The sequence below is a fragment of the Oncorhynchus keta genome, unplaced genomic scaffold (assembly GCF_023373465.1).
Source record: "Oncorhynchus keta strain PuntledgeMale-10-30-2019 unplaced genomic scaffold, Oket_V2 Un_scaffold_4116_pilon_pilon, whole genome shotgun sequence".
NCBI classification, from domain to species: Eukaryota; Metazoa; Chordata; class Actinopteri; order Salmoniformes; family Salmonidae; genus Oncorhynchus; species Oncorhynchus keta.
In genome coordinates this window covers 81,174-104,234 of record NW_026290933.1, presented here as the reverse complement: position 1 = coordinate 104,234, position 23,061 = coordinate 81,174, and the positions used below count along the sequence as shown (strand labels likewise).

The 23,061-nt window shown below is 48.9% G+C and overlaps 1 protein-coding gene across 1 annotated transcript in view; it reads left to right on the top strand.

Moving 5' to 3' along the window:
- The window catches only part of LOC118381381 (formin-2-like), a 175,471-nt gene that overhangs the window by 103,396 nt on the left and 49,014 nt on the right, over positions 1-23,061 (top strand). The window contains 4 exon segments of the mRNA XM_052516207.1: positions 379-508; positions 2,740-2,886; positions 3,648-3,707; positions 9,392-9,512. Of these exon segments, the coding sequence (XP_052372167.1) occupies positions 379-508; positions 2,740-2,886; positions 3,648-3,707; positions 9,392-9,512 (458 nt within the window).

Sequence of the window (23,061 nt, the reverse complement as noted above, 5' to 3'; positions counted from 1 at the left end):
TAGCCTCAAACCCATCCTCCGATCTCTTGTCTCTATTCCAGGTTCCTGTTCCAGTTACATCATGAAGTGGTAGCCTCAAACCCATCCTCCGATCTCTTGTCTCTATTCCAGGTTCCTGTTCCAGTTACATCATGAAGTGGTAGCCTCAAACCCATCCTCCGATCTCTTGTCTCTATTCCAGTTACATCATGAAGTGGTAGCCTCAAACCCATCCTCCGATCTCTTGTCTCTATTCCAGGTTCCTGTTCCAGTTACATTATGAAGTGGTAGCCTCAAACCCATCCTCCGATCTCTTGTCTCTATTCCAGGTTCCTGTTCCAGTTACATCATGAAGTGGTAGCCTCAAACCCATCCTCCGATCTCTTGTCTCTATTCCAGGTTCCTGTTCCAGTTACATCAGATCCCCAACTTCTCAGGCCGGGTGTTCTGTATCCTGTTTCAGTCCACCTTCTCTGAATGGCTCTCCTCTATCCTGCGCAAACTGGACATCCTGCAGAGAGTGTGCACGGTGAGTCTGTCTGTGTGTGTGACTATTATCTGACCCTGCTGATCATTTAGGAACATTTGAACATCTTGGCCATGTTCTGTTATAATCTCCACTCGGCACAGTCAGTAGAGGACTGGCCACCCCTCATAGCCTGGTTCCTCTCTAGGTTTATAATCTCCACCCGGCACAGTCAGTAGAGGACTGGCCACCCCTCATAGCCTGGTTCCTCTCTAGGTTTATAATCTCCACCTGGCACAGCCATAAGAGGACTGGCCAACCCTCATAGCCTGGTTCCTCTCTAGGTTTATAATCTCCACCCGGCACAGCCAGTAGAGGACTGGCCACCCCACATAGCCTGGTTCCTCTCTAGGTTTATAATCTCCACCTGGCACAGCCAGTAGAGGACTGGCCACCCCACATAGCCTGGTTCTCATCTGGTTTATAATCTCCACCTTCACAGTCAGTGGTTCCTGGTTCTCTAGGTTTATAATCTCCACCCGGCACAGTCAGAAGAGGACTGGCCACCCCACATAGCCTGGTTCCTCTCTAGGTTTCTGTTATAATCTCCACCCGGCACAGTCAGTAGAGGACTGGCCACCCCTCATAGCCTGGTTCCTCTCTAGGTTTATAATCTCCACCCGGCACAGCCAGAAGAGGACTGGCCACCCCTCATAGCCTGGTTCCTCTCTAGGTTTATAATCTCCACCCGGCACAGTCAGTAGAGGACTGGCCACCCCACATAGCCTGGTTCCTCTCTAGGTTTATAATCTCCACCCGGCACAGCCAGAAGAGGACTGGCCACCCCTCATAGCCTGGTTCCTCTCTAGGTTTATAATCTCCACCCGGCACAGTCAGTAGAGGACTGGCCACCCCACATAGCCTGGTTCCTCTCTAGGTTTATAATCTCCACCCGGCACAGTCAGTAGAGGACTGGCCACCCCACATAGCCTGGTTCCTCTCTAGGTTTATAATCTCCACCCGGTTTGGTGTGTAGAGGACTGTTTGCCACCCCACATAGCCTGGTTCCTCTCTAGGTTTGGTTCCACCCGGCACAGTGTGACGTGTTTGGTGTGTGACGTGTTGGTGTGTGACTGTCTGGTGTGTGAGTTTTGGTCCTGTGACTGTTTGTTGTGTGACCGTGTTTTGTGACGTGAAACACCTGTCTCAATCTGTTCCACTGTGGGTTTTATAGGCTCATCTCTTGATCTGTGACAGCCTTTGGTCAAAGTGTTTTCATATTGAAGGTGACTGTATAAATCTTTGATGTTAATGTCCCCTCTTCTCTGTGACTCGTCCTCTGTCCCCCTCTTCTCTCTGCCTCGATCTCTCCTGTCTGTCCCCTCTTCTCTCTGCCTCGATCTGTGTCTGCCCCCTCTGTCTCCTGCCTGTCTCTCTGTTCTCTCTTCTCTCCTGCCTGAGGAGGTCTCTCCTGTCTGTCCTCTGGACAGTCTCTGCCTCGATCTCCTGTCTGTCCCCTCTTCTCTCTGCCTCGATCTCTCCTGTGTCCCCTCTTCTCCTTCCTCTGTGGACGTCTGTTTTAAACCTCTTCTCTCTGCCTCGATCTCTCTCTCTATTCTTCTCTCTGCCTCGATCTCTCCTGTCTGTCCCCCTCTTCTCTCTGCCTCTGTGAATCTCTCCTGTCTGTCCCCTCTTCTCTCTGCCTCGATCTCTCCTGTCTGCCCCCTCTCCTCGATCTCTCTGCCTCGATCTCTCCTGTCTGTCCCCTCTTCTCTCTGCCTCGATCTCTCCTGTCTGTCCCCCTCTTCTCTCTGCCTCGATCTCTCCTGTCTGTCCCCCTCTTCTCTCTGCCTCGATCTCTCCTGTCTGTCCCCCTCTTCTCTCTGCCTCGATCTCTCCTGTCTGCCCCCTCTTCTCTCTGCCTCGATCTCTCCTGTCTGTCCCCTCTTCTCTCTGCCTCGATCTCTCCTGTCTGCCCCCTCTTCTCTCTGCCTCGATCTCTCCTGTCTGTCCCCCTCTTCTCTCTGCCTCGATCTCTCCTGTCTGCCCCCCACCCCCCTCTGTCTCGATCTCTCCTCTCTGTGTCTCAATCTGTGTCTCAATCTGTCTCTCTGCCTCGATCTCTCCTGTCTGTCCCCCTCTTCTCTCTGTCTCAATTTCTCCTCTCTGTGTCTCAATCTGTCTCTGTCTCCCTGCCTCTCTCTCTGTCTCAATCTCTCCTGTCTGTCCCCCTCTTCTCTCTGTCTCTCCTGTCTGTCCCTGTGGGTGTGCCTGCCCATCTCCTCCTCCTCCAGACCTTGCAGAGTGGCCAGTGTGTGATGCAGGTGCTGGGTCTGGTCCTGGCCTTTGGTAACTTCATGAATGGTGGCAACCGAACCAGAGGACAGGCTGACGGCTTTAACCTGGATATCCTGCCCAAGCTGAAGGATGTGAAGAGCAGTGTGAGTGGCACTACTAGGGCACTAGGACCTGCACCCTATTCTCTATGGTTGGAAGAGGCACTACTAGGGCTCTAGGACCTGCACCCTATTCCCTATGGTTGGAAGAGGCACTACTAGGGCTCTCGGACCTGCACCCTATTCTCTATGGTTGGAAGAGGCACTACTAGGGCTCTAGGACCTGCACCCTATTCCCTATGGTTGGAAGAGGCACTACTAGGGCTCTAGGACCTGCACCCTATTCCCTATGGTTGGAAGAGGCACTACTAGGGCTCTCGGACCTGCACCCTAATGGTTCCCTATGTAGATTCCATCTGGTCAACAGTAGACTGATGTATAGGCAGTAGGGAGCCATTTGGGACCAAGCTTAGTTACACCTCTAGTTACACTTTAAGTTAGATGACTGCTCTTATGACGACTTTACTATTAGACTGACTGTCTATTTTGTCCGGGTTTATATTTTTATTTTTTAAAACCAGGCAAGTCAGTTAAGAACATGTTCTTATTTTCAATGATGGCTAGGAACAGTGGGTTAACTGCCTGTGGGGCAGAACGACAGATTTGTACCTTGTCAGCTCGGGGTTTGAACTAACCTTCCGGTTACTAGGCCTCCAACACTTTTTTGGCACTGGGCTACGCTAAAAAGACTTAGTTACTGTTCCTAGATGGTGTGGACAGAATGTATATTCATTTTGTGAGGAAGTAAACTAAACATGAATTCCCCGAACTGAAGCGAATGTCTTGTGTCTTCCTCCTCCTGGCAGGATAACACACGGAGCCTGTTGTCCTACATAGTGGCTTACTATCTGAGGCACTTTGACGAGGTACGTTGGATCCTGTTTTTACGAGGCCTGTTCTAATCACTTGTTTTGGCACCGGGGCAGACCGGGACTTTTAAATTATTTATTTTCCCTCAGTGGTAACTAATGTGTAGTAAGGCGTTTAGCTGGAGAAATCCCAGTGAGGTGTTTAGCTGGATGAAGCCCAGTAAGGTGTTTAGCTGGATGAAGCCCAGTAAGGTGTTTAGCTGGATGAAGCCCAGTAAGGTGTTTAGCTGGATGAAGCCCAGTAAGGTGTTTAGCTGGATGAAGCCCAGTAAGGTGTTTAGCTGGATGAAGCCCAGTAAGGCGTTTAGCTGGATGAAGCCCAGTAAGGTGTTTAGCTGGATGAAGCCCAGTAAGGTGTTTAGCTGGATGAAGCCCAGTAAGGTGTTTAGCTGGATGAAGCCCAGTAAGGTGTTTAGCTGGATGAAGCCCAGTAAGGTGTTTAGCTGGATGAAGCCCAGTAAGGTGTTTAGCTGGATGAAGCCCAGTAAGGTGTTTAGCTGGATGAAGCCCAGTAAGGTGTTTAGCTGGATGAAGCCCAGTAGGGTGTTTAGCTGGATGAAGCCCAGTAGGGTGTTTAGCTGGATGAAGCCCAGTAGGGTGTTTAGCTAGATGAAGCCCAGTAGGGTGTTTAGCTGGATGAAGCCCAGTAAGGTGTTTAGCTGGATGAAGCCCAGTAGGGTTTAGTTTAGCTAAAGGTGTGAAGCTGGTAAGCCCAGTAATGTGTTTAGCTAGATGAAGCCCAGTAGGGTGTTTAGCTAGATGAAGCCCAGTAAGGTGTTTAGCTAGATGAAGCCCAGTAGGGTGTTTAGCTGGATGAAGCCCAGTAAGGTGTTTAGCTGGATGAAGCCCAGTAAGGGTGTTTAGCTAGATGAAGCCCAGTAGGGTGTTTAGCTAGATGAAACCCAGTAGGGTGTTTAGCTGGATGAAGCCCAGTAGGGTGTTTAGCTGGATGAAGCCCAGTAGGGTGTTTAGCTGGATGAAGCCCAGTAGGTGTTTAGCTGGATGAAGCCCAGTAAGGTGTTTAGCTGGATGAAGCCCAGTAAGGTGTTTAGCTGGATGAAGCCCAGTAGGGTGTTTAGCTGGATGAAGCCCAGTAGGGTGTTTAGCTGGATGAAGCCCAGTAGGGTGTTTAGCTGGATGAAGCCCAGTAGGGTGTTTAGCTGGATGAAGCCCAGTAGGGTGTTTAGCTGGATGAAGCCCAGTAGGGTGTTTAGCTGGATGAAGCCCAGTAGGGTGTTTAGCTGGATGAAGCCCAGTAGGGTGTTTAGCTGGATGAAGCCCAGTAGGGTGTTTAGCTAGATGAAGCCCAGTAAGGTGTTTAGCTGGATGAAGCCCAGTAAGGTGTTTAGCTAGATGAAGCCCAGTAAGGTGTTTAGCTGGATGAAGCCCAGTAAGGTGTTTAGCTGGATGAAGCCCAGTAGGGTGTTTAGCTGGATGAAGCCCAGTAGGGTGTTTAGCTGGATGAAGCCCAGTAAGGTGTTTAGCTGGATGAAGCCCAGTAGGTGTTTAGCTGGATGAAGCCCAGTAAGGTGTTTAGCTGGATGAAGCCCAGTAGGGTGTTTAGCTGGATGAAGCCCAGTAGGGCGTTTAGCTGGATGAAGCCCAGTAAGGTGTTTAGCTGGATGAAGCCCAGTAAGGTGTTTAGCTGGATGAAGCCCAGTTTAGGTGTTTAGCTGGATGAAGCCCAGTTTAGGTATTGATTTTGATTTAGTCAACAAACAAAAAAGTAAAAATGAAAAATATATATCCACACAGTCAAAAGTTTGGACACCTACTTATTAAAGTTTTTTTTATAAAAAAATAAATAACAAAATCGACATTGTAGAATAATAGTGAAGACATCAAACTATGAAACAACACTTATGGAATCACGTAGTAACCAAGAAAGTGTTAAACTAATCAAAATACATTTGAGATCCTTCAAAGTTGCCAGCCTTTTGCCTTGATGACAGCTTTGCTTACTCTTGGCATTCTCTCAACCAGCTTCATGAGGTCGTCACCTGGAATCCATTTCAATGAACAGGTGTGCTTTGTTAAAAGTTGTGGTATTTCCTTCTTAATAAGTTTGGGCCAATCAGTTGCGTTGTGACAAGGTAGGGGTGCTATACAGAAGATAGCCCTATTTGGTAAAAGACCAAGTCCATATTATGCCAAGAACAACTCAAATAAGCAAAGAGAACCAAAGGTCCACCATTACTTTAGGTCATGAAGGTCAGTCAATCTGGAAAATTAAGAACTTTCAAACGTTCTTCAAGTGCAGTCGCAAAAACCATCACGTGCTTTGATGAATCTGTCTCTCATGAGGACCGCCACAGGAAAGACCCAGAGTTACCTGTCTCTCATGAGGACCGCCACAGGAAAGACCCAGAGTTACCTGTCTCTCATGAGGACCGCCACAGGAAAGACCCAGAGTTACCTGTCTCTCATGAGGACCGCCACAGGAAAGACCCAGAGTTACCTGTCTCTCATGAGGACCGCCACAGGAAAGACCCAGAGTTACCTGTCTCTCATGAGGACCGCCACAGGAAAGACCCAGAGTTACCTGTCTCTCATGAGGACCGCCACAGGAAAGACCCAGAGTTACCTGTCTCTCATGAGGACCGCCACAGGAAAGACCCAGAGTTACCTGTCTCTCATGAGGACCGCCACAGGAAAGACCCAGAGTTACCTGTCTCTCATGAGGACCGCCACAGGAAAGACCCAGAGTTACCTGTCTCTCATGAGGACCGCCACAGGAAAGGACGACCCAGAGTTACCTGTCTCTCATGAGGACCGCCACAGGAAAGGAGTTACCTGTCTCTCACCCAGAAAGTTACCTGTCTCTCATGAGGACCGCCACAGGAAAGGACGACCCAGAGTTACCTGTCTCTCATGAGGACCGCCACAGGAAAGGAGTTACCTGTCTCTCATGAGGACCGCCACAGGAAAGACCCAGAGTTACCTGTCTCTCATGAGGACCGCCACAGGAAAGACCCAGAGTTACCTCTGATGCAGAGGATCAGTTCATTAGAGTTACCTGTCTCTCATGAGGACCGCCACAGGAAAGGACGACCCAGAGTTACCTCTGATGCAGAGGATAAGTTCATTAGAGATTAACAGCACCTAAGATTACAGCTCAAATTAATGCTTCACAGAGTTCAAGTAACAGGCGCATCTCAACATCAACTGTTCAGAGGAGACTGCGTGGATCATGCCTTCATCGTTGAATTGCTGCAAAGAAACCACTACTAAAGGACACCAATAATACGAACAGACTTCCTTGAGCCGAGAAACACGAGCAACAGACATTAGACCGGTGGAAATCTGTTATTTTGGTCTGATGAGTCCAAATTTGAGATTTTTGGTTCCAAACACCGTCTGAGTGAGACTCAGAGTAGGTGAACGGATGATCTCTGCACGTGTGGTCCCCACCGTGAAGCATGGAGGAGGAGGTGGTGTGGGGTGCTTTGCTGGTGACACTGTGATTTATTTAGATTTCAAGGCATACTTAACCAGTATGGCTATCACAGCATTCTGCAGCAATACTCCATCCCATCTGGTTTGCGCTTAGTGGGACTATCATTTGTTCTTCAACAGGACAATGATGCAAACACACCTCCAGGCTGTGTAAGGGCTATTTGACCAAGAAGGAGAGTGATGGACTACTGCATCTGATGACTTGGCCTCCACAATCACCTGACCTCAACCCAATTGAGATGAGTTGGACCGCAGAGTGAAGAAAAATCAGCCAACAAGTGCTCCGCACATGTGGGAACTCTTTCAAGACTGTTGGAAAAGCATTCCTCATGAAGCTGGTTGAGAGAATGCCAAGATTTTGCAAAGCTGTCATCAAGGCAAAGGGTGGCTACTTTGAAGAATCTAAAATATATTTTGATGTAACACTTTTTTGATTACTACATGATTCCATATGTGTTTCATAGTTTTGATGTCTTCAGTATTATTTTACTGTTGAAAATAGTACATTACTACCCAAACCCACTCTACGTGATCTAACTCTACTACTCTAACCCACTCTACGTGATCTAACTCTACTACCCTAACCCACTCTACATGATCTAACTCTACTACCCTAACCCACTCTACGTGATCTAACTCTACTACCCTAACCCACTCTACGTGATCTAACTCTACTACCCTAACCCACTCTACGTGATCTAACTCTACTACCCTAACCCACTCTACGTGATCTAACTCTACTACCCTAACCCACTCTACGTGATCTAACTCTACTACCCTAACCCACTCTACGTGATCTAACTCTACTACCCTAACCCACTCTACATGATCTAACTCTACTACCCTAACCCACTCTACGTGATCTAACTCTACTACCCTAACCCACTCTACGTGATCTAACTCTACTACCCTAACCCACTCTACGTGATCTAACTCTACTACCCTAACCCACTCTACGTGATCTAACTCTACTACCCTAACCCACTCTACGTGATCTAACTCTACTACCCTAACCCACTCTACGTGATCTAACTCTACTACCCTAACCCACTCTACGTGATCTAACTCTACTACCCTAACCCACTCTACGTGATCTAACTCTACTACCCTAACCCACTCTACGTGATCTAACTCTACTACCCTAACCCACTCTACGTGATCTAACTCTACTACCCTAACCCACTCTACGTGATCTAACTCTACTACCCTAACCCACTCTACGTGATCTAACTCTACTACCCTAACCCACTCTACGTGATCTAACTCTACTACCCTAACCCACTCTACGTGATCTAACTCTACTACCCTAACCCACTCTACGTGATCTAACTCTACTACCCTAACCCACTCTACGTGATCTAACTCTACTACCCTAACCCACTCTACGTGATCTAACTCTACTACCCGAACCCACTCTACGTGATCTAACTCTACTACCCCAACCCACTCTACGTGATCTAACTCTACTACCCCAACCCACTCTACCTGATCTAACTCTACTACCCGAACCCACTCTACTACCCTAACCCACTCTACGTGATCCAACTCTACTACCCAAACCCACTCTACTACCCTAACCCACTCTACGTGATCTAACTCTACTACCCGAACCCACTCTACTACCCTAACCCACTCTACGTGATCTAACTCTACTACCCGAACCCACTCTACTACCCTAACCCACTCTACGTGATCTAACTCTACTACCCGAACCCACTCTACTACCCTAACCCACTCTACGTGATCTAACTCTACTACCCTAACCCACTCTACTACCCTAACCCACTCTACGTGATCTAACTCTACTACCCGAACCCACTCTACTACCCTAACCCACTCTACTACCCTAACCCACTCTACGTGATCTAACTCTACTACCCGAACCCACTCTACTACCCTAACCCACTCTACGTGATCTAACTCTACTACCCTAACCCACTCTACTACCCTAACCCACTCTACGTGATCTAACTCTACTACCCTAACCCACTCTACTACCCTAACCCACTCTACGTGATCTAACTCTACTACCCTAACTCTACTACCCTAACCCACTCTACTACCCTAACTCTACTACCCTAACCCACTCTACTACCCTAACCCACTCTACTACCCTAACCCACTCTACTACCCTAACCCACTCTACGTGATCTAACTCCACTAACCCCGCTGCTTAATCTAATGCTCTGTGCTCTAAGGACTAAGGTCATGTGATGTATTGTCAGGACGCCGGCAGGGAGACTTGCCTCTACCCTCTCCCTGAGCCCCAGGATCTGTTCCAGGCTTCACAGATGAAGTTTGAGGACTTTCAGAAGGATCTGACCAGGCTGAAGAAGGACCTTCGAGGTAACTGTACTGAACCAAAATATAAACACATCCATTTCAAAGACTTGACTTGAGTTCACAGTTCATATAAGGAAATCAGTCAATTGAAATAAATAAATTAGGCCCACATCTATGGATTTCACATGACTGGGAATACAGTCTGTTGGTCACAGATATACACTACATGACTGGGAATACAGTCTGTTGGTCACAGATATACACTACATGACTGGGAATACAGTCTGTTGGTCACAGATATACACTACATGACTGGGAATACAGTCTGTTGGTCACAGATATACACTACATGACTGGGAATACAGTCTGTTGGTCACAGATATACACTACATGACTGGGAATACAGTCTGTTGGTCACAGATATACACTACATGACTGGGAATACAGTCTGCTGGTCACAGATACACACTACATGACTGGGAATACAGTCTGTTGGTCACAGATACACTACATGACTGGGAATACAGTCTGTTGGTCACAGATATACACTACATGACTGGGAATACAGTCTGTTGGTCACAGATATACACTACATGACTGGGAATACAGTCTGCTGGTCACAGATATACACTACATGACTGGGAATACAGTCTGTCGGTCACAGATACACACTACATGACTGGGAATACAGTCTGCTGGTCACAGATATACACTACATGACTGGGAATACAGACTGTTGGTCACAGATACACACTACATGACTGGGAATACAGTCTGTTGGTCACAGATACACACTACATGACTGGGAATACAGTCTGTTGGTCACAGATATACACTACATGACTGGGAATACAGTCTGTTGGTCACAGATATACACTACATGACTGGGAATACAGTCTGTTGGTCACAGATATACACTACATGACTGGGAATACAGTCTGTTGGTCACAGATATACACTACATGACTGGGAATACAGTCTGTTGGTCACAGATACACACTACATGACTGGGAATACAGTCTGTTGGTCACAGATACACACTACATGACTGGGAATACAGTCTGTTGGTCACAGATATACACTACATGACTGGGAATACAGTCTGTTGGTCACAGATATACACTACATGACTGGGAATACAGTCTGTTGGTCACAGATACACACTACATGACTGGGAATACAGTCTGTTGGTCACAGATATACACTACATGACTGGGAATACAGTCTGTTGGTCACAGATATACACTACATGACTGGGAATACAGTCTGTTGGTCACAGATATACACTACATGACTGGGAATACAGTCTGTTGGTCACAGATATACACTACATGACTGGGAATACAGTCTGTTGGTCACAGATATACACTACATGACTGGGAATACAGTCTGTTGGTCACAGATATACACTACATGACTGGGAATACAGTCTGTTGGTCACAGATACACACTACATGACTGGGAATACAGTCTGTTGGTCACAGATACACACTACATGACTGGGAATACAGTCTGTTGGTCACAGATACACACTACATGACTGGGAATACAGTCTGTTGGTCACAGATACACACTACATGACTGGGAATACAGTCTGTTGGTCACAGATATACACTACATGACTGGGAATACAGTCTGTTGGTCACAGATATACACTACATGACTGGGAATACAGTCTGCCGGTCACAGATACACACTACATGACTGGGAATACAGTCTGCCGGTCACAGATACACACTACATGACTGGGAATACAGTCTGTTGGTCACAGATACACACTACATGACTGGGAATACAGTCTGTCGGTCACAGATATACACTACATGACTGGGAATACAGTCTGTTGGTCACAGATATACACTACATGACTGGGAATACAGTCTGTTGGTCACAGATATACACTACATGACTGGGAATACAGTCTGTTGGTCACAGATATACACTACATGACTGGGAATACAGTCTGTTGGTCACAGATACACACTACATGACTGGGAATACAGTCTGTTGGTCACAGATATACACTACATGACTGGGAATACAGTCTGTTGGTCACAGATACACACTACATGACTGGGAATACAGTCTGTTGGTCACAGATATACACTACATGACTGGGAATACAGTCTGTTGGTCACAGATACACACTACATGACTGGGAATACAGTCTGTTGGTCACAGATACACACTACATGACTGGGAATACAGTCTGTTGGTCACAGATATACACTACATGACTGGGAATACAGTCTGTTGGTCACAGATACACACTACATGACTGGGAATACAGTCTGTTGGTCACAGATATACACTACATGACTGGGAATACAGTCTGTTGGTCACAGATATACACTACATGACTGGGAATACAGTCTGTTGGTCACAGATATACACTACATGACTGGGAATACAGTCTGTTGGTCACAGATATACACTACATGACTGGGAATACAGTCTGTTGGTCACAGATACACTACATGACTGGGAATACAGTCTGTTGGTCACAGATATACACTACATGACTGGGAATACAGTCTGTTGGTCACAGATATACACTACATGACTGGGAATACAGTCTGTTGGACTGGGAGTCACCAGATGTTCACAAAGCACTACATGACTGGGAATCTCAGTCTGTTGGTCTCTCTGTAATACACCACGCCTGTACTCCTAGGCCCTGACTGGGAATACAGTCTGTTGTTTCTCCTAGGCCCTCTGTTTGTATGTTCAGCTCATGACTGGGAACTCCTACACCACGCCTGTATGTTTCTCCTAGGCCCTCTGTTTGTAGGGAATTCAGCTCTCTGTAAAGCCCACTCCTACACCACGCCTGTATGTTTCTCCCTAGGCCTCTGTTTGTAGTGTTTAGCTCTCTGTAAAGCCCACAGTCTACACCACGCCTGGGAATTTCTCAGTCTGTTTGTAGTGTTCAGCTCTCTGTAAACCTGGTCCTAACCACGCCTATCCTAGGCCCATCTGACATGGGAAAAGCCCACTCTTCCTACACCACGCCTGTATGTTTCTCCCTAGTCTGTTTGGTGTTCAGCAGAAACACTCCTACATGCCTGGGAATGTTTCTCCCTAGGCCCTCTGTTTGTAGTGTTTAGTCTCTGTAAAGCCCACTCCTACACCACGCCTGTATGTTTCTCCCTAGGCCCTGTTTGTAGTGTTTAGCTCTCTGTAAAGCCCAACCTACACCACGCCTGATGTTTCTCCTAGGCCCTCTGTTTGTAGTGTTCAGCTCTCTGTAAAGCCCACTCCTACACCACGCCTGTATGTTTCTCCTAGGCCCTCTGTTTGTAGTGTTCAGCTCTCTGTAAAGCCTACTCCTACACCACGCCTGTATGTTTCTCCCTAGGCCCTCTGTTTGTAGTGTTCAGCTCTCTGTAAAGCCCACTCCTAACCACGCCTGTATGTTTCTCCATAGGCCCTCTGTTTGTAGTTTCAGAATAAACCCACTCCTACACCACGCCTGTATGTTTCTCCCTAGGCCCTCTGTTTGTAGTGTTCAGCTCTCTGTAAAGCCCACTCCTACACCACGCCTGTATGTTTCTCAGGCCCTCTGTTTGTAGTGTTTGGGTAAAGCCCAGTACACCACGCCTGTATGTTTCTCCCTAGGCCCTCTGTTTGTAGTGTTCAGCTCTCTGTAAAGCCCACTCCTACACGCCTGTATGTTTCTCCTAAACATGCATTGTAGTGTTCAGCTCTCTGTAAAGCCCACTCCTACACCACGCCTGTATGTTTCTCCTAGGCCCTCTGTTTGTAGTGTTCAGCTCTCTGTAAAGCCTTTCCTACACCACGCCTGTATGTTTCTCCCTGGCCCTCTGTTTGTAAGTGTTCAGCTCTCTGTAAAGCCCATCCACCAAACCTGTATGTTGGCCCTCTGTTTGTATGTTCAGCTCTCTGTAAAGCCCACTAACGCCTTATGTTTCTCCCTAGGCCCTCTGTTTGTAGTGTTCAGCTCTCTGTAAAGCCCACTCCTACACCACGCCTGTATGTTTCTCCTAGGCCCTCTGTTTGTAGTGTTCAGCTCTCTGTAAAGCCCACTCCTACACCACGCCTGTATGTTTCTCCCTAGGCCCTCTGTTTGTAGTGTTCAGCTCTCTGTAAAGCCACTCCTACACCACGCCTGTATGTTTCTCCCTAGGCCCTCTGTTTGTAGTGTTCAGCTCTCTGTAGCCCACTCCTACACCACGCCTGTATGTTTCTCCCTGGCCCTCTGTTTGTATGTTCAGCTCTCTGTAAAGCCCACTCCTACACACGCCTGTATGTTTCTCCTAGGCCCTCTGTTTGGTGTTCAGCTCTCTGTAAAGCCCACTCCTACACCACAGCCTGTATGCAGGCCCTCTGGGCTCTGAAAGCCCACTCCTACACCACGCCTGTATGTTTCTCCTAGGCTCTGTTTGTAGTGTTCAGCTCTCTGTAAAGCCCACTCCTACACCACGCCTGTATGTTTCTCCCTAGGCCCTCTGTTTGTTTGACCGTTACCTTGTCCTCATCATACAGGGGTGGGAATTATTATGCTAATTATCCAGGAGCTTCAGACATAAGGACTCCACTTCCTTGTGTAAATATTGATGTAAATGTAGTGTACAGCAGAGAACAGGGCTTTGAACACAGTGTGGTACCAAGGTCAAGCATTTAGAAGGCTGGAAGTTGTTAACACATTGGAAATGGTAAACAGATCTCTCTCTCTCTCCTCTCTCGCCCTCGCCCTCTCTCTCTCTCTCTCTCTCGCCCTAGCATCCTCCAAACTTTACAGTTGGTACCATGCATTGGGGAAAGTAACTCTCTCTCTCGCCCTTCTCTCTCTAGCATCCTCCAAACCCAGATTTGGCTCTACAGTCTCGGCTGCTCTCTCTCTCGCTCTCTTCTCTCTCTCTCCCCTCTCTCTCTCTGGTCTCAGTCTGCTCTATGGGCACCATGACTCTACAGTCTGTCTCACAGCCCTCTCTCTCTCTCTCGCCCTCTCTCTCTGGGAATACGCTGCAGATGGTGAACGTGATTCATCTCTCCAGAGAACGCCTTCCACTGTTCCAGAGTCCAATGGTCTCGCTGAGCTTTACACCACTCTAACCTGCGCTTGGCATTGTAAATGGTGATCTTAGGCTTGTGTGCCCTCTCGCCCTCTGCCCTCTCGCCCTCTTCGCTGCTGCCTCTCTCTCGCCCCCTCGCCAGAATCGCCCCCGCTCTCCTAGGCCCCACCTCTCCTAGGCCCTCTACCCCGTCTCTCTGGTCTCTCTCTCTCTGGGCCCTCTCTCTCGCCCTCTCTCTGGGCCCAGTCTCTTGGTCGCCTCCATCTCTACAGTCTGTCGCCAGGCCAGGTTCCAGAACACTGGCTTGTTTCTGCCAGCCCTCTCTCTCACAGCACCATGACTGGGAATCGCCAGGCCAGGGTAAAGCCCACTCTCTACACCACCCCGCTTGTTTGTTTCTCTCTCTAGGCCCTCTGCTGTTTGACCGCCCTCTACACTCTCACGCCTCTATGCCCTCTCTCTCGCCCTCTCTCTCGCCTCTCTCGCCCTCTTGCCCTCTCTCTCGCCCTCTCTCTCGCCCTGGCCCTCTGCTTATTATGCCCTAATTACCTCTCTCTCTCTCTCGCCCTCTCTCTCTCTCTGGGAGCTTCAGACATAAGGGTCCTCTTCTTCTCTCGTCTCGTTCCAATTCAATAAATATTGATGCTAAATTATGTACCAGCCCTGCTTCAGACATAAGGGCTCCACTTCCTCGTAAATCGCCCATGATGTAAATGTAAGTTATTTCCTGAAGCCCACTCTTTCAGTCTGGTCAAGCAACATAAACTCTCTCTCTCTTCCCTCTCTCGCCCCTCTCTCTCTCTCGCCCTCTCCGCTCTCTCTCTTCGCCCGCTCTCTCTCTCTCTCTCTCTCTCTCTCTCTTCTCTCTCTTCCAAGTCCTCTGTTAACACATTGGAAATGGCTAAACACAGTCTCTCTCTCGCCCCTCTCTCTCTCTCTCGCCCTCTCAAGCCCCTTATCTTCTCTGCCCTCTCGCCCTCTCGTCTCATTTAGCCCTCTCGGCCCTCTTTGTTGTTCTCGCCCTCTCGCCCTCTCTCTCGCCCTCTCGCCCTCTCTTGTGCCCTCTCTCTCTCTCAGCCCTCTCTCTCTCTCGCCCTCTCTCTCTCCCTCTCTCTCTCTCTCGCCCTCTCTCTCTCTCGCCCTCTCTCTCGCCCTCTCTCTCTCTCGCCCTCTCTCTCTCTCTCTCTCTCTCTCTCGCCCTCTCTCTCTCGCCCTCTCTCTCTCTCTCTCTCTCTCGCCTCTCTCTCTCTCTCTCTCGCCTCTCTCTCTCTCTCTCGCCCTCTCTCTCTCTCTCTCTCTCTCTCTCTCGCCCTCTCTCTCTCTCTCTCTCTCTCTCTCTCTCGCCCCTCTCTCTCTCTCTCTCTCTCTCTCTCTCGCCCTCTCTCTCTCTCTCTCTCCCTCTCTCTCTCTCTCTCTCTCTTTCTCAAAGTCTCTCTCTCTCGCGCTCTCTCTCTCTCTGCCCTCTCGCCCTCTCGCCCTCTCAACTCTCTCTCTCGCTCTTTCTCTGTAACTTTTTTCTCTTTCTCTCAAAACAATTTTTTAAAGAAAAGACTTCTCACCCTGTTCTCGTCCCAACGTCTGTCTTATCAACCAATGAAACCTGACCCGTCTACACTGAGGTCACTGCTGTCACAGCCCCTCGCGCAGGCCAGGGAGAGGTCAGGGCAGCAGGCTATTTCAGGACAGAACCAGATCAGGGTCATTTGGGCCATTTTCTCTCTGATTCTTCATTGTTTTTTTATGTGGTTCCAAGCAGCTCATGATGAGATGAGGAAGCAGGAGAGAGTTGTGTAAACACATCCTAGTTTCTACCCTGAACTCTGACAGCTTGGCTGCATCCCAAATGCCACTCTATTCCCTATATAAACCTAGTGCACTATACAGGGAATAGGGCTGTAGTGTACTATATAGGGCTGTAGTATAAGTAGTGCTATACAGGGAATAGGGCTGTAGTATAAAGTAGTGTATACAGGAATAGGGCTGTAGTATAACGTTGTGCACTATAGGGAATAGGGCTGTAGTGTACTATATAGGGCTGTAGTATAAAGTAGTGTTCTATATAGGGAATAGGGTTCTGTTATAAAGTAGTGACTATATAGGGAATAGGGCTCTAGTATAAAGTAGTGCACTATATAGGGAATAGGGCTGTAGTATAAAGTAGTGCACTATATAGGGAATAGGGCTGTAGTATAAAGTAGTGTTCTATATAGGGCTGTAGTATAAAGTAGTGCACTAATAGGGCTGTAGCATAAACCATGCTAGATGCCAGAATGGGGAACCATGCTAGATGACAGAATGGGCACCATGCTAGATGCCAGAATGGGCACCATGCTAGATGCCAGAATGGGCACCATGCTAGATGCCAGAATGGGCACCATGCTAGATGCCAGAATGGGCACCATGCTTGATGACAGAATGGGCACCATGCTTGATGACAGAATGGGCACCATGCTTGATGACAGAATGGGCACCATGCTTGATGACAGAATGGGCACCATGCTTGATGACAGAATGGGCACCATGCTTGATGACAGAATGGGCACCATGCTTGATGACAGAATGGGCACCATGCTTGATGACAGAATGGGCACCATGCTCGATGACAGAATGGGCACCATGCTTGATGACAGAATGGGCACCATGCTTGATGACAGAATGGGCACCATGCTTGATGACAGAATGGGCACCATGCTTGATGACAGAATGGGCACCATGCTTGATGACAGAATGGGCACCATGCTTGATGACAGAATGGGCACCATGCTTGATGACAGAATGGGCACCATGCTTGATGCCAGAATGGGCACCATGCTAGATGCCAGAATGGGTACCATGCTAGATGCCAGAATGGGCACCATGCTAGATGCCAGAATGGGCACCATGCTAGATGCCAGAATGGGCACCATGCTAGATGACAGAATGGGCACCATGATAGACGCCAGAATGGGCACCATGCTAGACGACAGAATGGGCACCATGCTAGACGACAGAATGGGCACCATGCTCGACGCCAGAATGGGCACCATGCTCGATGACAGAATGGGCACCATGCTAGACGCCAGAATGGGCACCATGCTAGACGCCAGAATGGGCACCATGCTAGACGACAGAATGGGCACCATGCTAGACGCCAGAATGGGCACCATGCTAGACGCCAGAATGGGCACCATGCTAGACGCCAGAATGGGCACCATGCTAGCTCGATTCAGTTAGCTCTTGTTCGGCACCATGCTGTCAATACGCCAGAATTGGGCACCATGCCTTCATTCACCAGAATGGGCACCATTTTTAAAGCTTGGGCACCTATGCAGACGCCTGCTGAGGGGCACCATGGAGGGCGCCAGAATTGGGCACCATGCTAGACGCCAGAATTGGGCACCATGGGCGAGACGCCAGAATTGGGCACCATGCCCGAGGGGCGGAGGAGAATTGGGCACCATGCTAGACGCCAGAATTGGGCACCATGCTAGACGCCAGGGGCGGAGGGCACGCATGCTAGGCGGAGAATTGGGCACCATGCTCCCGAGACGGAGAATGGGCACCATGCTTAGGAGGGCGACCATGTCCGATTCAGTTAGCTCTTGTTCGAGAGACTATCAGGCTGTCAATAGAGGTTTTGAGTCGCTAGTCCTCATTGCCTTCATTCACCTAATGAGTTTCGGTAGCCGGCCGAACCTTTTTTAAAGAGTTCTACATTCTACTGTCACGTTCTGTTGAGGGACGGAGGAGGGCGACGCGTCCCGAGGTGCGGAGGAGGGCGGCGCGTCCCGAGGGGCGGAGGAGGGCGGCGCGTCCCGAGGGGCGGAGGAGGGCGGAGCGTCCCGAGGGGCGGAGGAGGGCGGCGCGTCCCGAGGGGCGTTTTGGGCGGAAAACGCTGTAGAGGGGGTGAAATTTACATTTACATTTACATTTAAGTCATTTAGCAGACGCTCTTATCCAGAGGGGCAAACACCTGTGACACCAGGGAACAGCCACTTGCATCTAAATCTTGTTGGGGGGGGTGAGGAGGGCGGCGCGTCCCCTAATTGGAGGCGAAGAGGGGGCGCTCCCTCCGAGGCGAGGGCCAATGCCAGTCACTCAGGAATGGAGGATGGCGGCGCGTCCCGAGGTTCTATCAGAAAGACTTCAATATAAGTCTTAGTGATCGTGGCTGGATGATGACAGCTCTTCCACTCTGTTTCATGACCGGACCATAATGACCTTTGCTCTGGGCTACCAAATGGATGATGACGCTGTAGACTCCATGGGATGATGAGGGGTGAAATTGAGTGGCTGGAGAGAACCTGCATGTTGCTCTGTGGATTCTCCATGAGTGGATGGATGATGACGCTCTGAGCGTTGTACTCTGTCATTCTGACCATGAGTGGATGGATGATGATGCTCTGCAGAATTCTCCAGAAAGGCTTGAACAATATAATGTCTTAGTGATACGTGGCTGGATGATGACGCTCTGCATGTTGTACTCAGTGGATTCTCCATGAGTGGCAGGATCAGACGACAGCTTCTGGAAAAAGTGTTTTTTTTTTCATGAATAACTGGTTTGCTGCTTCAAGTTAAGGAAATCTTGTGCTTTTGATCACCTGGTTTTAAATGCTGGGTGACTTCAAACCGTCCCACCTGTATTCTACCAACACATCTCCTGTTAAAACCCCAGACCACCTGTATCCTACCAACACATCTCCTGTTAAAACCCCAGACCACCTGTATCCTACCAACACATCTCCTGTTAAAACCCCAGACCACCTGTATCCTACCAACACATCTCCTGTTAAAACCCCAGACCACCTGTATCCTACCAACACATCTCCTGTTATGGGGCGGTAAAACCCCAGACCACCTGTATCCTACCAACACATCTCCTGTTAAAACTCCAGACCACCTGTATCCTACCAACACATCTCCTGTTAAAACTCCAGACCACCTGTATCCTACCAACACATCTCCTGTTAAAACCCCAGACCACCTGTATCCTACCAACACATCTCCTGTTAAAACTCCAGACCACCTGTATCCTACCAACACATCTCCTGTTAAAACCCCAGACCACCTGTATCCTACCAACACATCTCCTGTTAAAACCCCAGACCACCTGTATCCTACCAACACATCTCCTGTTAAAACTCCAGACCACCTGTATCCTACCAACACATCTCCTGTTAAAACCCCAGACCACCTGTATCCTACCAACACATCTCCTGTTAAAACTCCAGACCCCTGTATCCTACCAACACAGCTCCTGTTAAAACTCCAGACCCCCTGTATCCTACCAACACAGCTCCTGTTAAAACCCAGACCACCTGTATCCTACCAACACATCTCCTGTTAAAACTCCAGACCACCTGTATCCTACCAACAGAAACGCTCTCAGGGCACTCCCTACCAACACATCTCCTGTTAAAACTCCAGACCCCTCCGTTACCAACCAATCTCTCATGTTAAAACTCCAGTGTACTCCATTCTCCTGCTTCCTGTTTACAAACAAAAGCTTTAAAACCCCAGACAACAGGACGTACCAGTGACGCACATCTCCTGTTAAAGAAGTGGTCCCAGAAATCCTACCGACACATCTCCTTTACAATGATCCTACCAACACATACAAGAAGTCTCCGTACCTACCAAGTCACACACCTGTAGAAAGCTACCACACATCTCCTGTTAAAACCCCAGACCCCTACAACACATCTCCTGTTAAAACCCCAGACCACCTGTATCCTACAACAAGAAAACCCCAGACCACCTGTATCCGACCAACACATCTCCTGTTAAAACCCCAGACCACCTTCCTACCACACATCTCCTGTTAAAACCCCAGACCACCTGTATCCTACCAACACATCTCCTGTTAAAACCCCAGACCACCTGTATCCTACCAACACCTCCTGTTAAAAAGACAGTATAGGAGGAAAACATCTCTATTAAACCCCAGACTATGAAGCATCTCCTGTTAAATGTGACCACCTGGGTCTGTCAGACATCTCCTGTTAAAACCCCAGACCACCTGTAAACCAACAATCTCATGGACCACCTGTATCCCATGGACAGACCCCTGTATCCTACCAACACAGCTCCTGTTAAAACTCCAACCACCTGTATCCTACCAACACATCTCCTGTTAAAACTCAGACCACCTGTATCCTACCAAACTCCCAAAGGGAAACCATGAAGCCATGGACACCAAACTCCCAAAGGGAAACCATGAAAACTCCGTGACCCATGGACACATCTCATGTTAAACTCCCAAAGGGAAACCATGAAAACCCCAGACCACCTGTATCCTACCAACCATCTCCTGTTACAACTCCAACCACCTGTATCCCAAAGGGAAACCACCTGTATCCGTGGTCCCATGGACACCAAACCACCTGTATCCTAAACACATCTCCTGTGCCCCTATGGAAAACTCACCACCTGTATCCTACCAACAATCTCCTGGAAAACCCCAGACCACCTGTATCCTACCAACACATCTCCTGTTAAACCCCAGACCACCTGATCCTACCAACACATCTCCTGTTAAACCAGAAACCCATGGACACCAAACACATCTCCAAAGGGAAACCATGAACCCATGGACACCAAACTCCCAAAACCCCAGGGAAACCATGAAGCCGTGACCCATGGACACCAAACTCCCAAAGGGAAACCATGAAGCCGACCCCTGAACCATGGACACCAGACCACTCCCAAAGGGAAACCATGACCACCTGTGGTCCCATGGACACCAAACTCCCAAAGGGACCAACCATGAAAACTCCAGCTGTATCCTACCATGGACACCAACTCCTGTATCCTACCAACAGAAACGCTCTCAGGGCACCCATGGACTTACCAAACTCCCTTCCTGTTTAAAGGGAAACAGATGAAGCCGTGACGACACATGGAAGTCACCAAACTCCCAAAGTCTTCAAACCTGTAGAAAGGCAGTATAGGAGGAAAAAGGACATCCAAACACCCAAAGGGAAACCATGAAGCTGTGGACCCATGGTCACCAAACTCCCAAAGGGAAACCATGAAGCCATGGACCCATGGACACCAAACTCCCAAAGGGAAACCATGAAGCCGTGGACCCATGGACACCAAACTCCCAAAGGGAAACCATGAAGCCGTGGAACCATGGACACCAAACTCCCAAAGGGAAACCATGAAGCCGTGGTCCCATGGACACCAAACTCCCAAAGGGAAACCATGAAGCTGTGGACCCATGGACACCAAACTCCCAAAGGGAAACCATGAAGCCGTGGACCCATGGACACCAAACTCCCAAAGGGAAACCATGAAGCCATGGACACCAAACTCCCAAAGGGAAACCATGAAGCCGTGGACCCATGGACACCAAACTCCCAAAGGGAAACCATGAAGCCGTGGAACCATGGACACCAAACTCCCAAAGGGAAACCATGAAGCCGTGGTCCCATGGACACCAAACTCCCAAAGGGAAACCATGAAGCCGTGGACCCATGGACACCAAACTCCCAAAGGGAAACCATGAAGCCGTGGACCCATGGACACCAAACTCCCAAAGGGAAACCATGAAGCCATGGACACCAAACTCCCAAAGGGAAACCATGAAGCCATGGACACCAAACTCCCAAAGGGAAACCATGAAGCCATGGACACCAAACTCCCAAAGGGAAACCATGAAGCCCATGGACACCAAACTCCCAAAGGGAAACCATGAAGCCGTGGACCCATGGACACCAAACTCCCAAAGGGAAACCATGAAGCCGTGGAACCATGGACACCAAACTCCCAAAGGGAAACCATGAAGCCATGGACACCAAACTCCCAAAGGGAAACCATGAAGCCATGGACACCAAACTCCCAAAGGGAAACCATGAAGCCATGGACACCAAACTCCCAAAGGGAAACCATGAAGCCATGGACACCAAACTCCCAAAGGGAAACCATGAAGTTTTACTGACGACACAACGGTGGAAGGCCTGATCACCGGTGGCGACGAGTCGGCCTATATGGAGGGAGGTCCGAGACTTAGCAGTGTGTTGCCAGGACAACAACCTCTCCCTCAACGTCAGTAAGGCCACGGAGCTCTTCGAGGACTACAGGAGAAAGAGGGGAGAGCACGTCCACATCGATGATGTTGTGTAGCGGGTCGAGAGCTTTAAGTTCCTTGTCGTCCACATCGCCAATGATTTACCATGGTCCACACACACCACACAGTTTTCAGCCTCAGTAAGCCCCCTCTGTTCTGTAGCTAGATGGTCCTCTCTCTTTACAGTAAGCCCTCTCTGTTCTGTAGCTAGATGGTCCTCTCTCTTTACAGTAAGCCCTCTCTGTTCTGTAGCTAGATGGTCCTCTCTATTTACAGTAAGCCCCCTGTGTTCTGTAACTATATGGTCCTCTCTCTTTACAGTAAGCCCCCTGTGTTCTGTAGCTAGATGGTCCTCTCTTTACAGTAAGCCCTCTCTGTTCTGTAACTATATGGTCCTCTCTTTACAGTAAGCCCCCTGTGTTCTGTAACTATATGGTCCTCTCTCTTTACAGTAAGCCCCCTCTGTTCTGTAACTATATGGTCCTCTCTCTTTACAGTAAGCCCTCTCTGTTCTGTAACTATATGG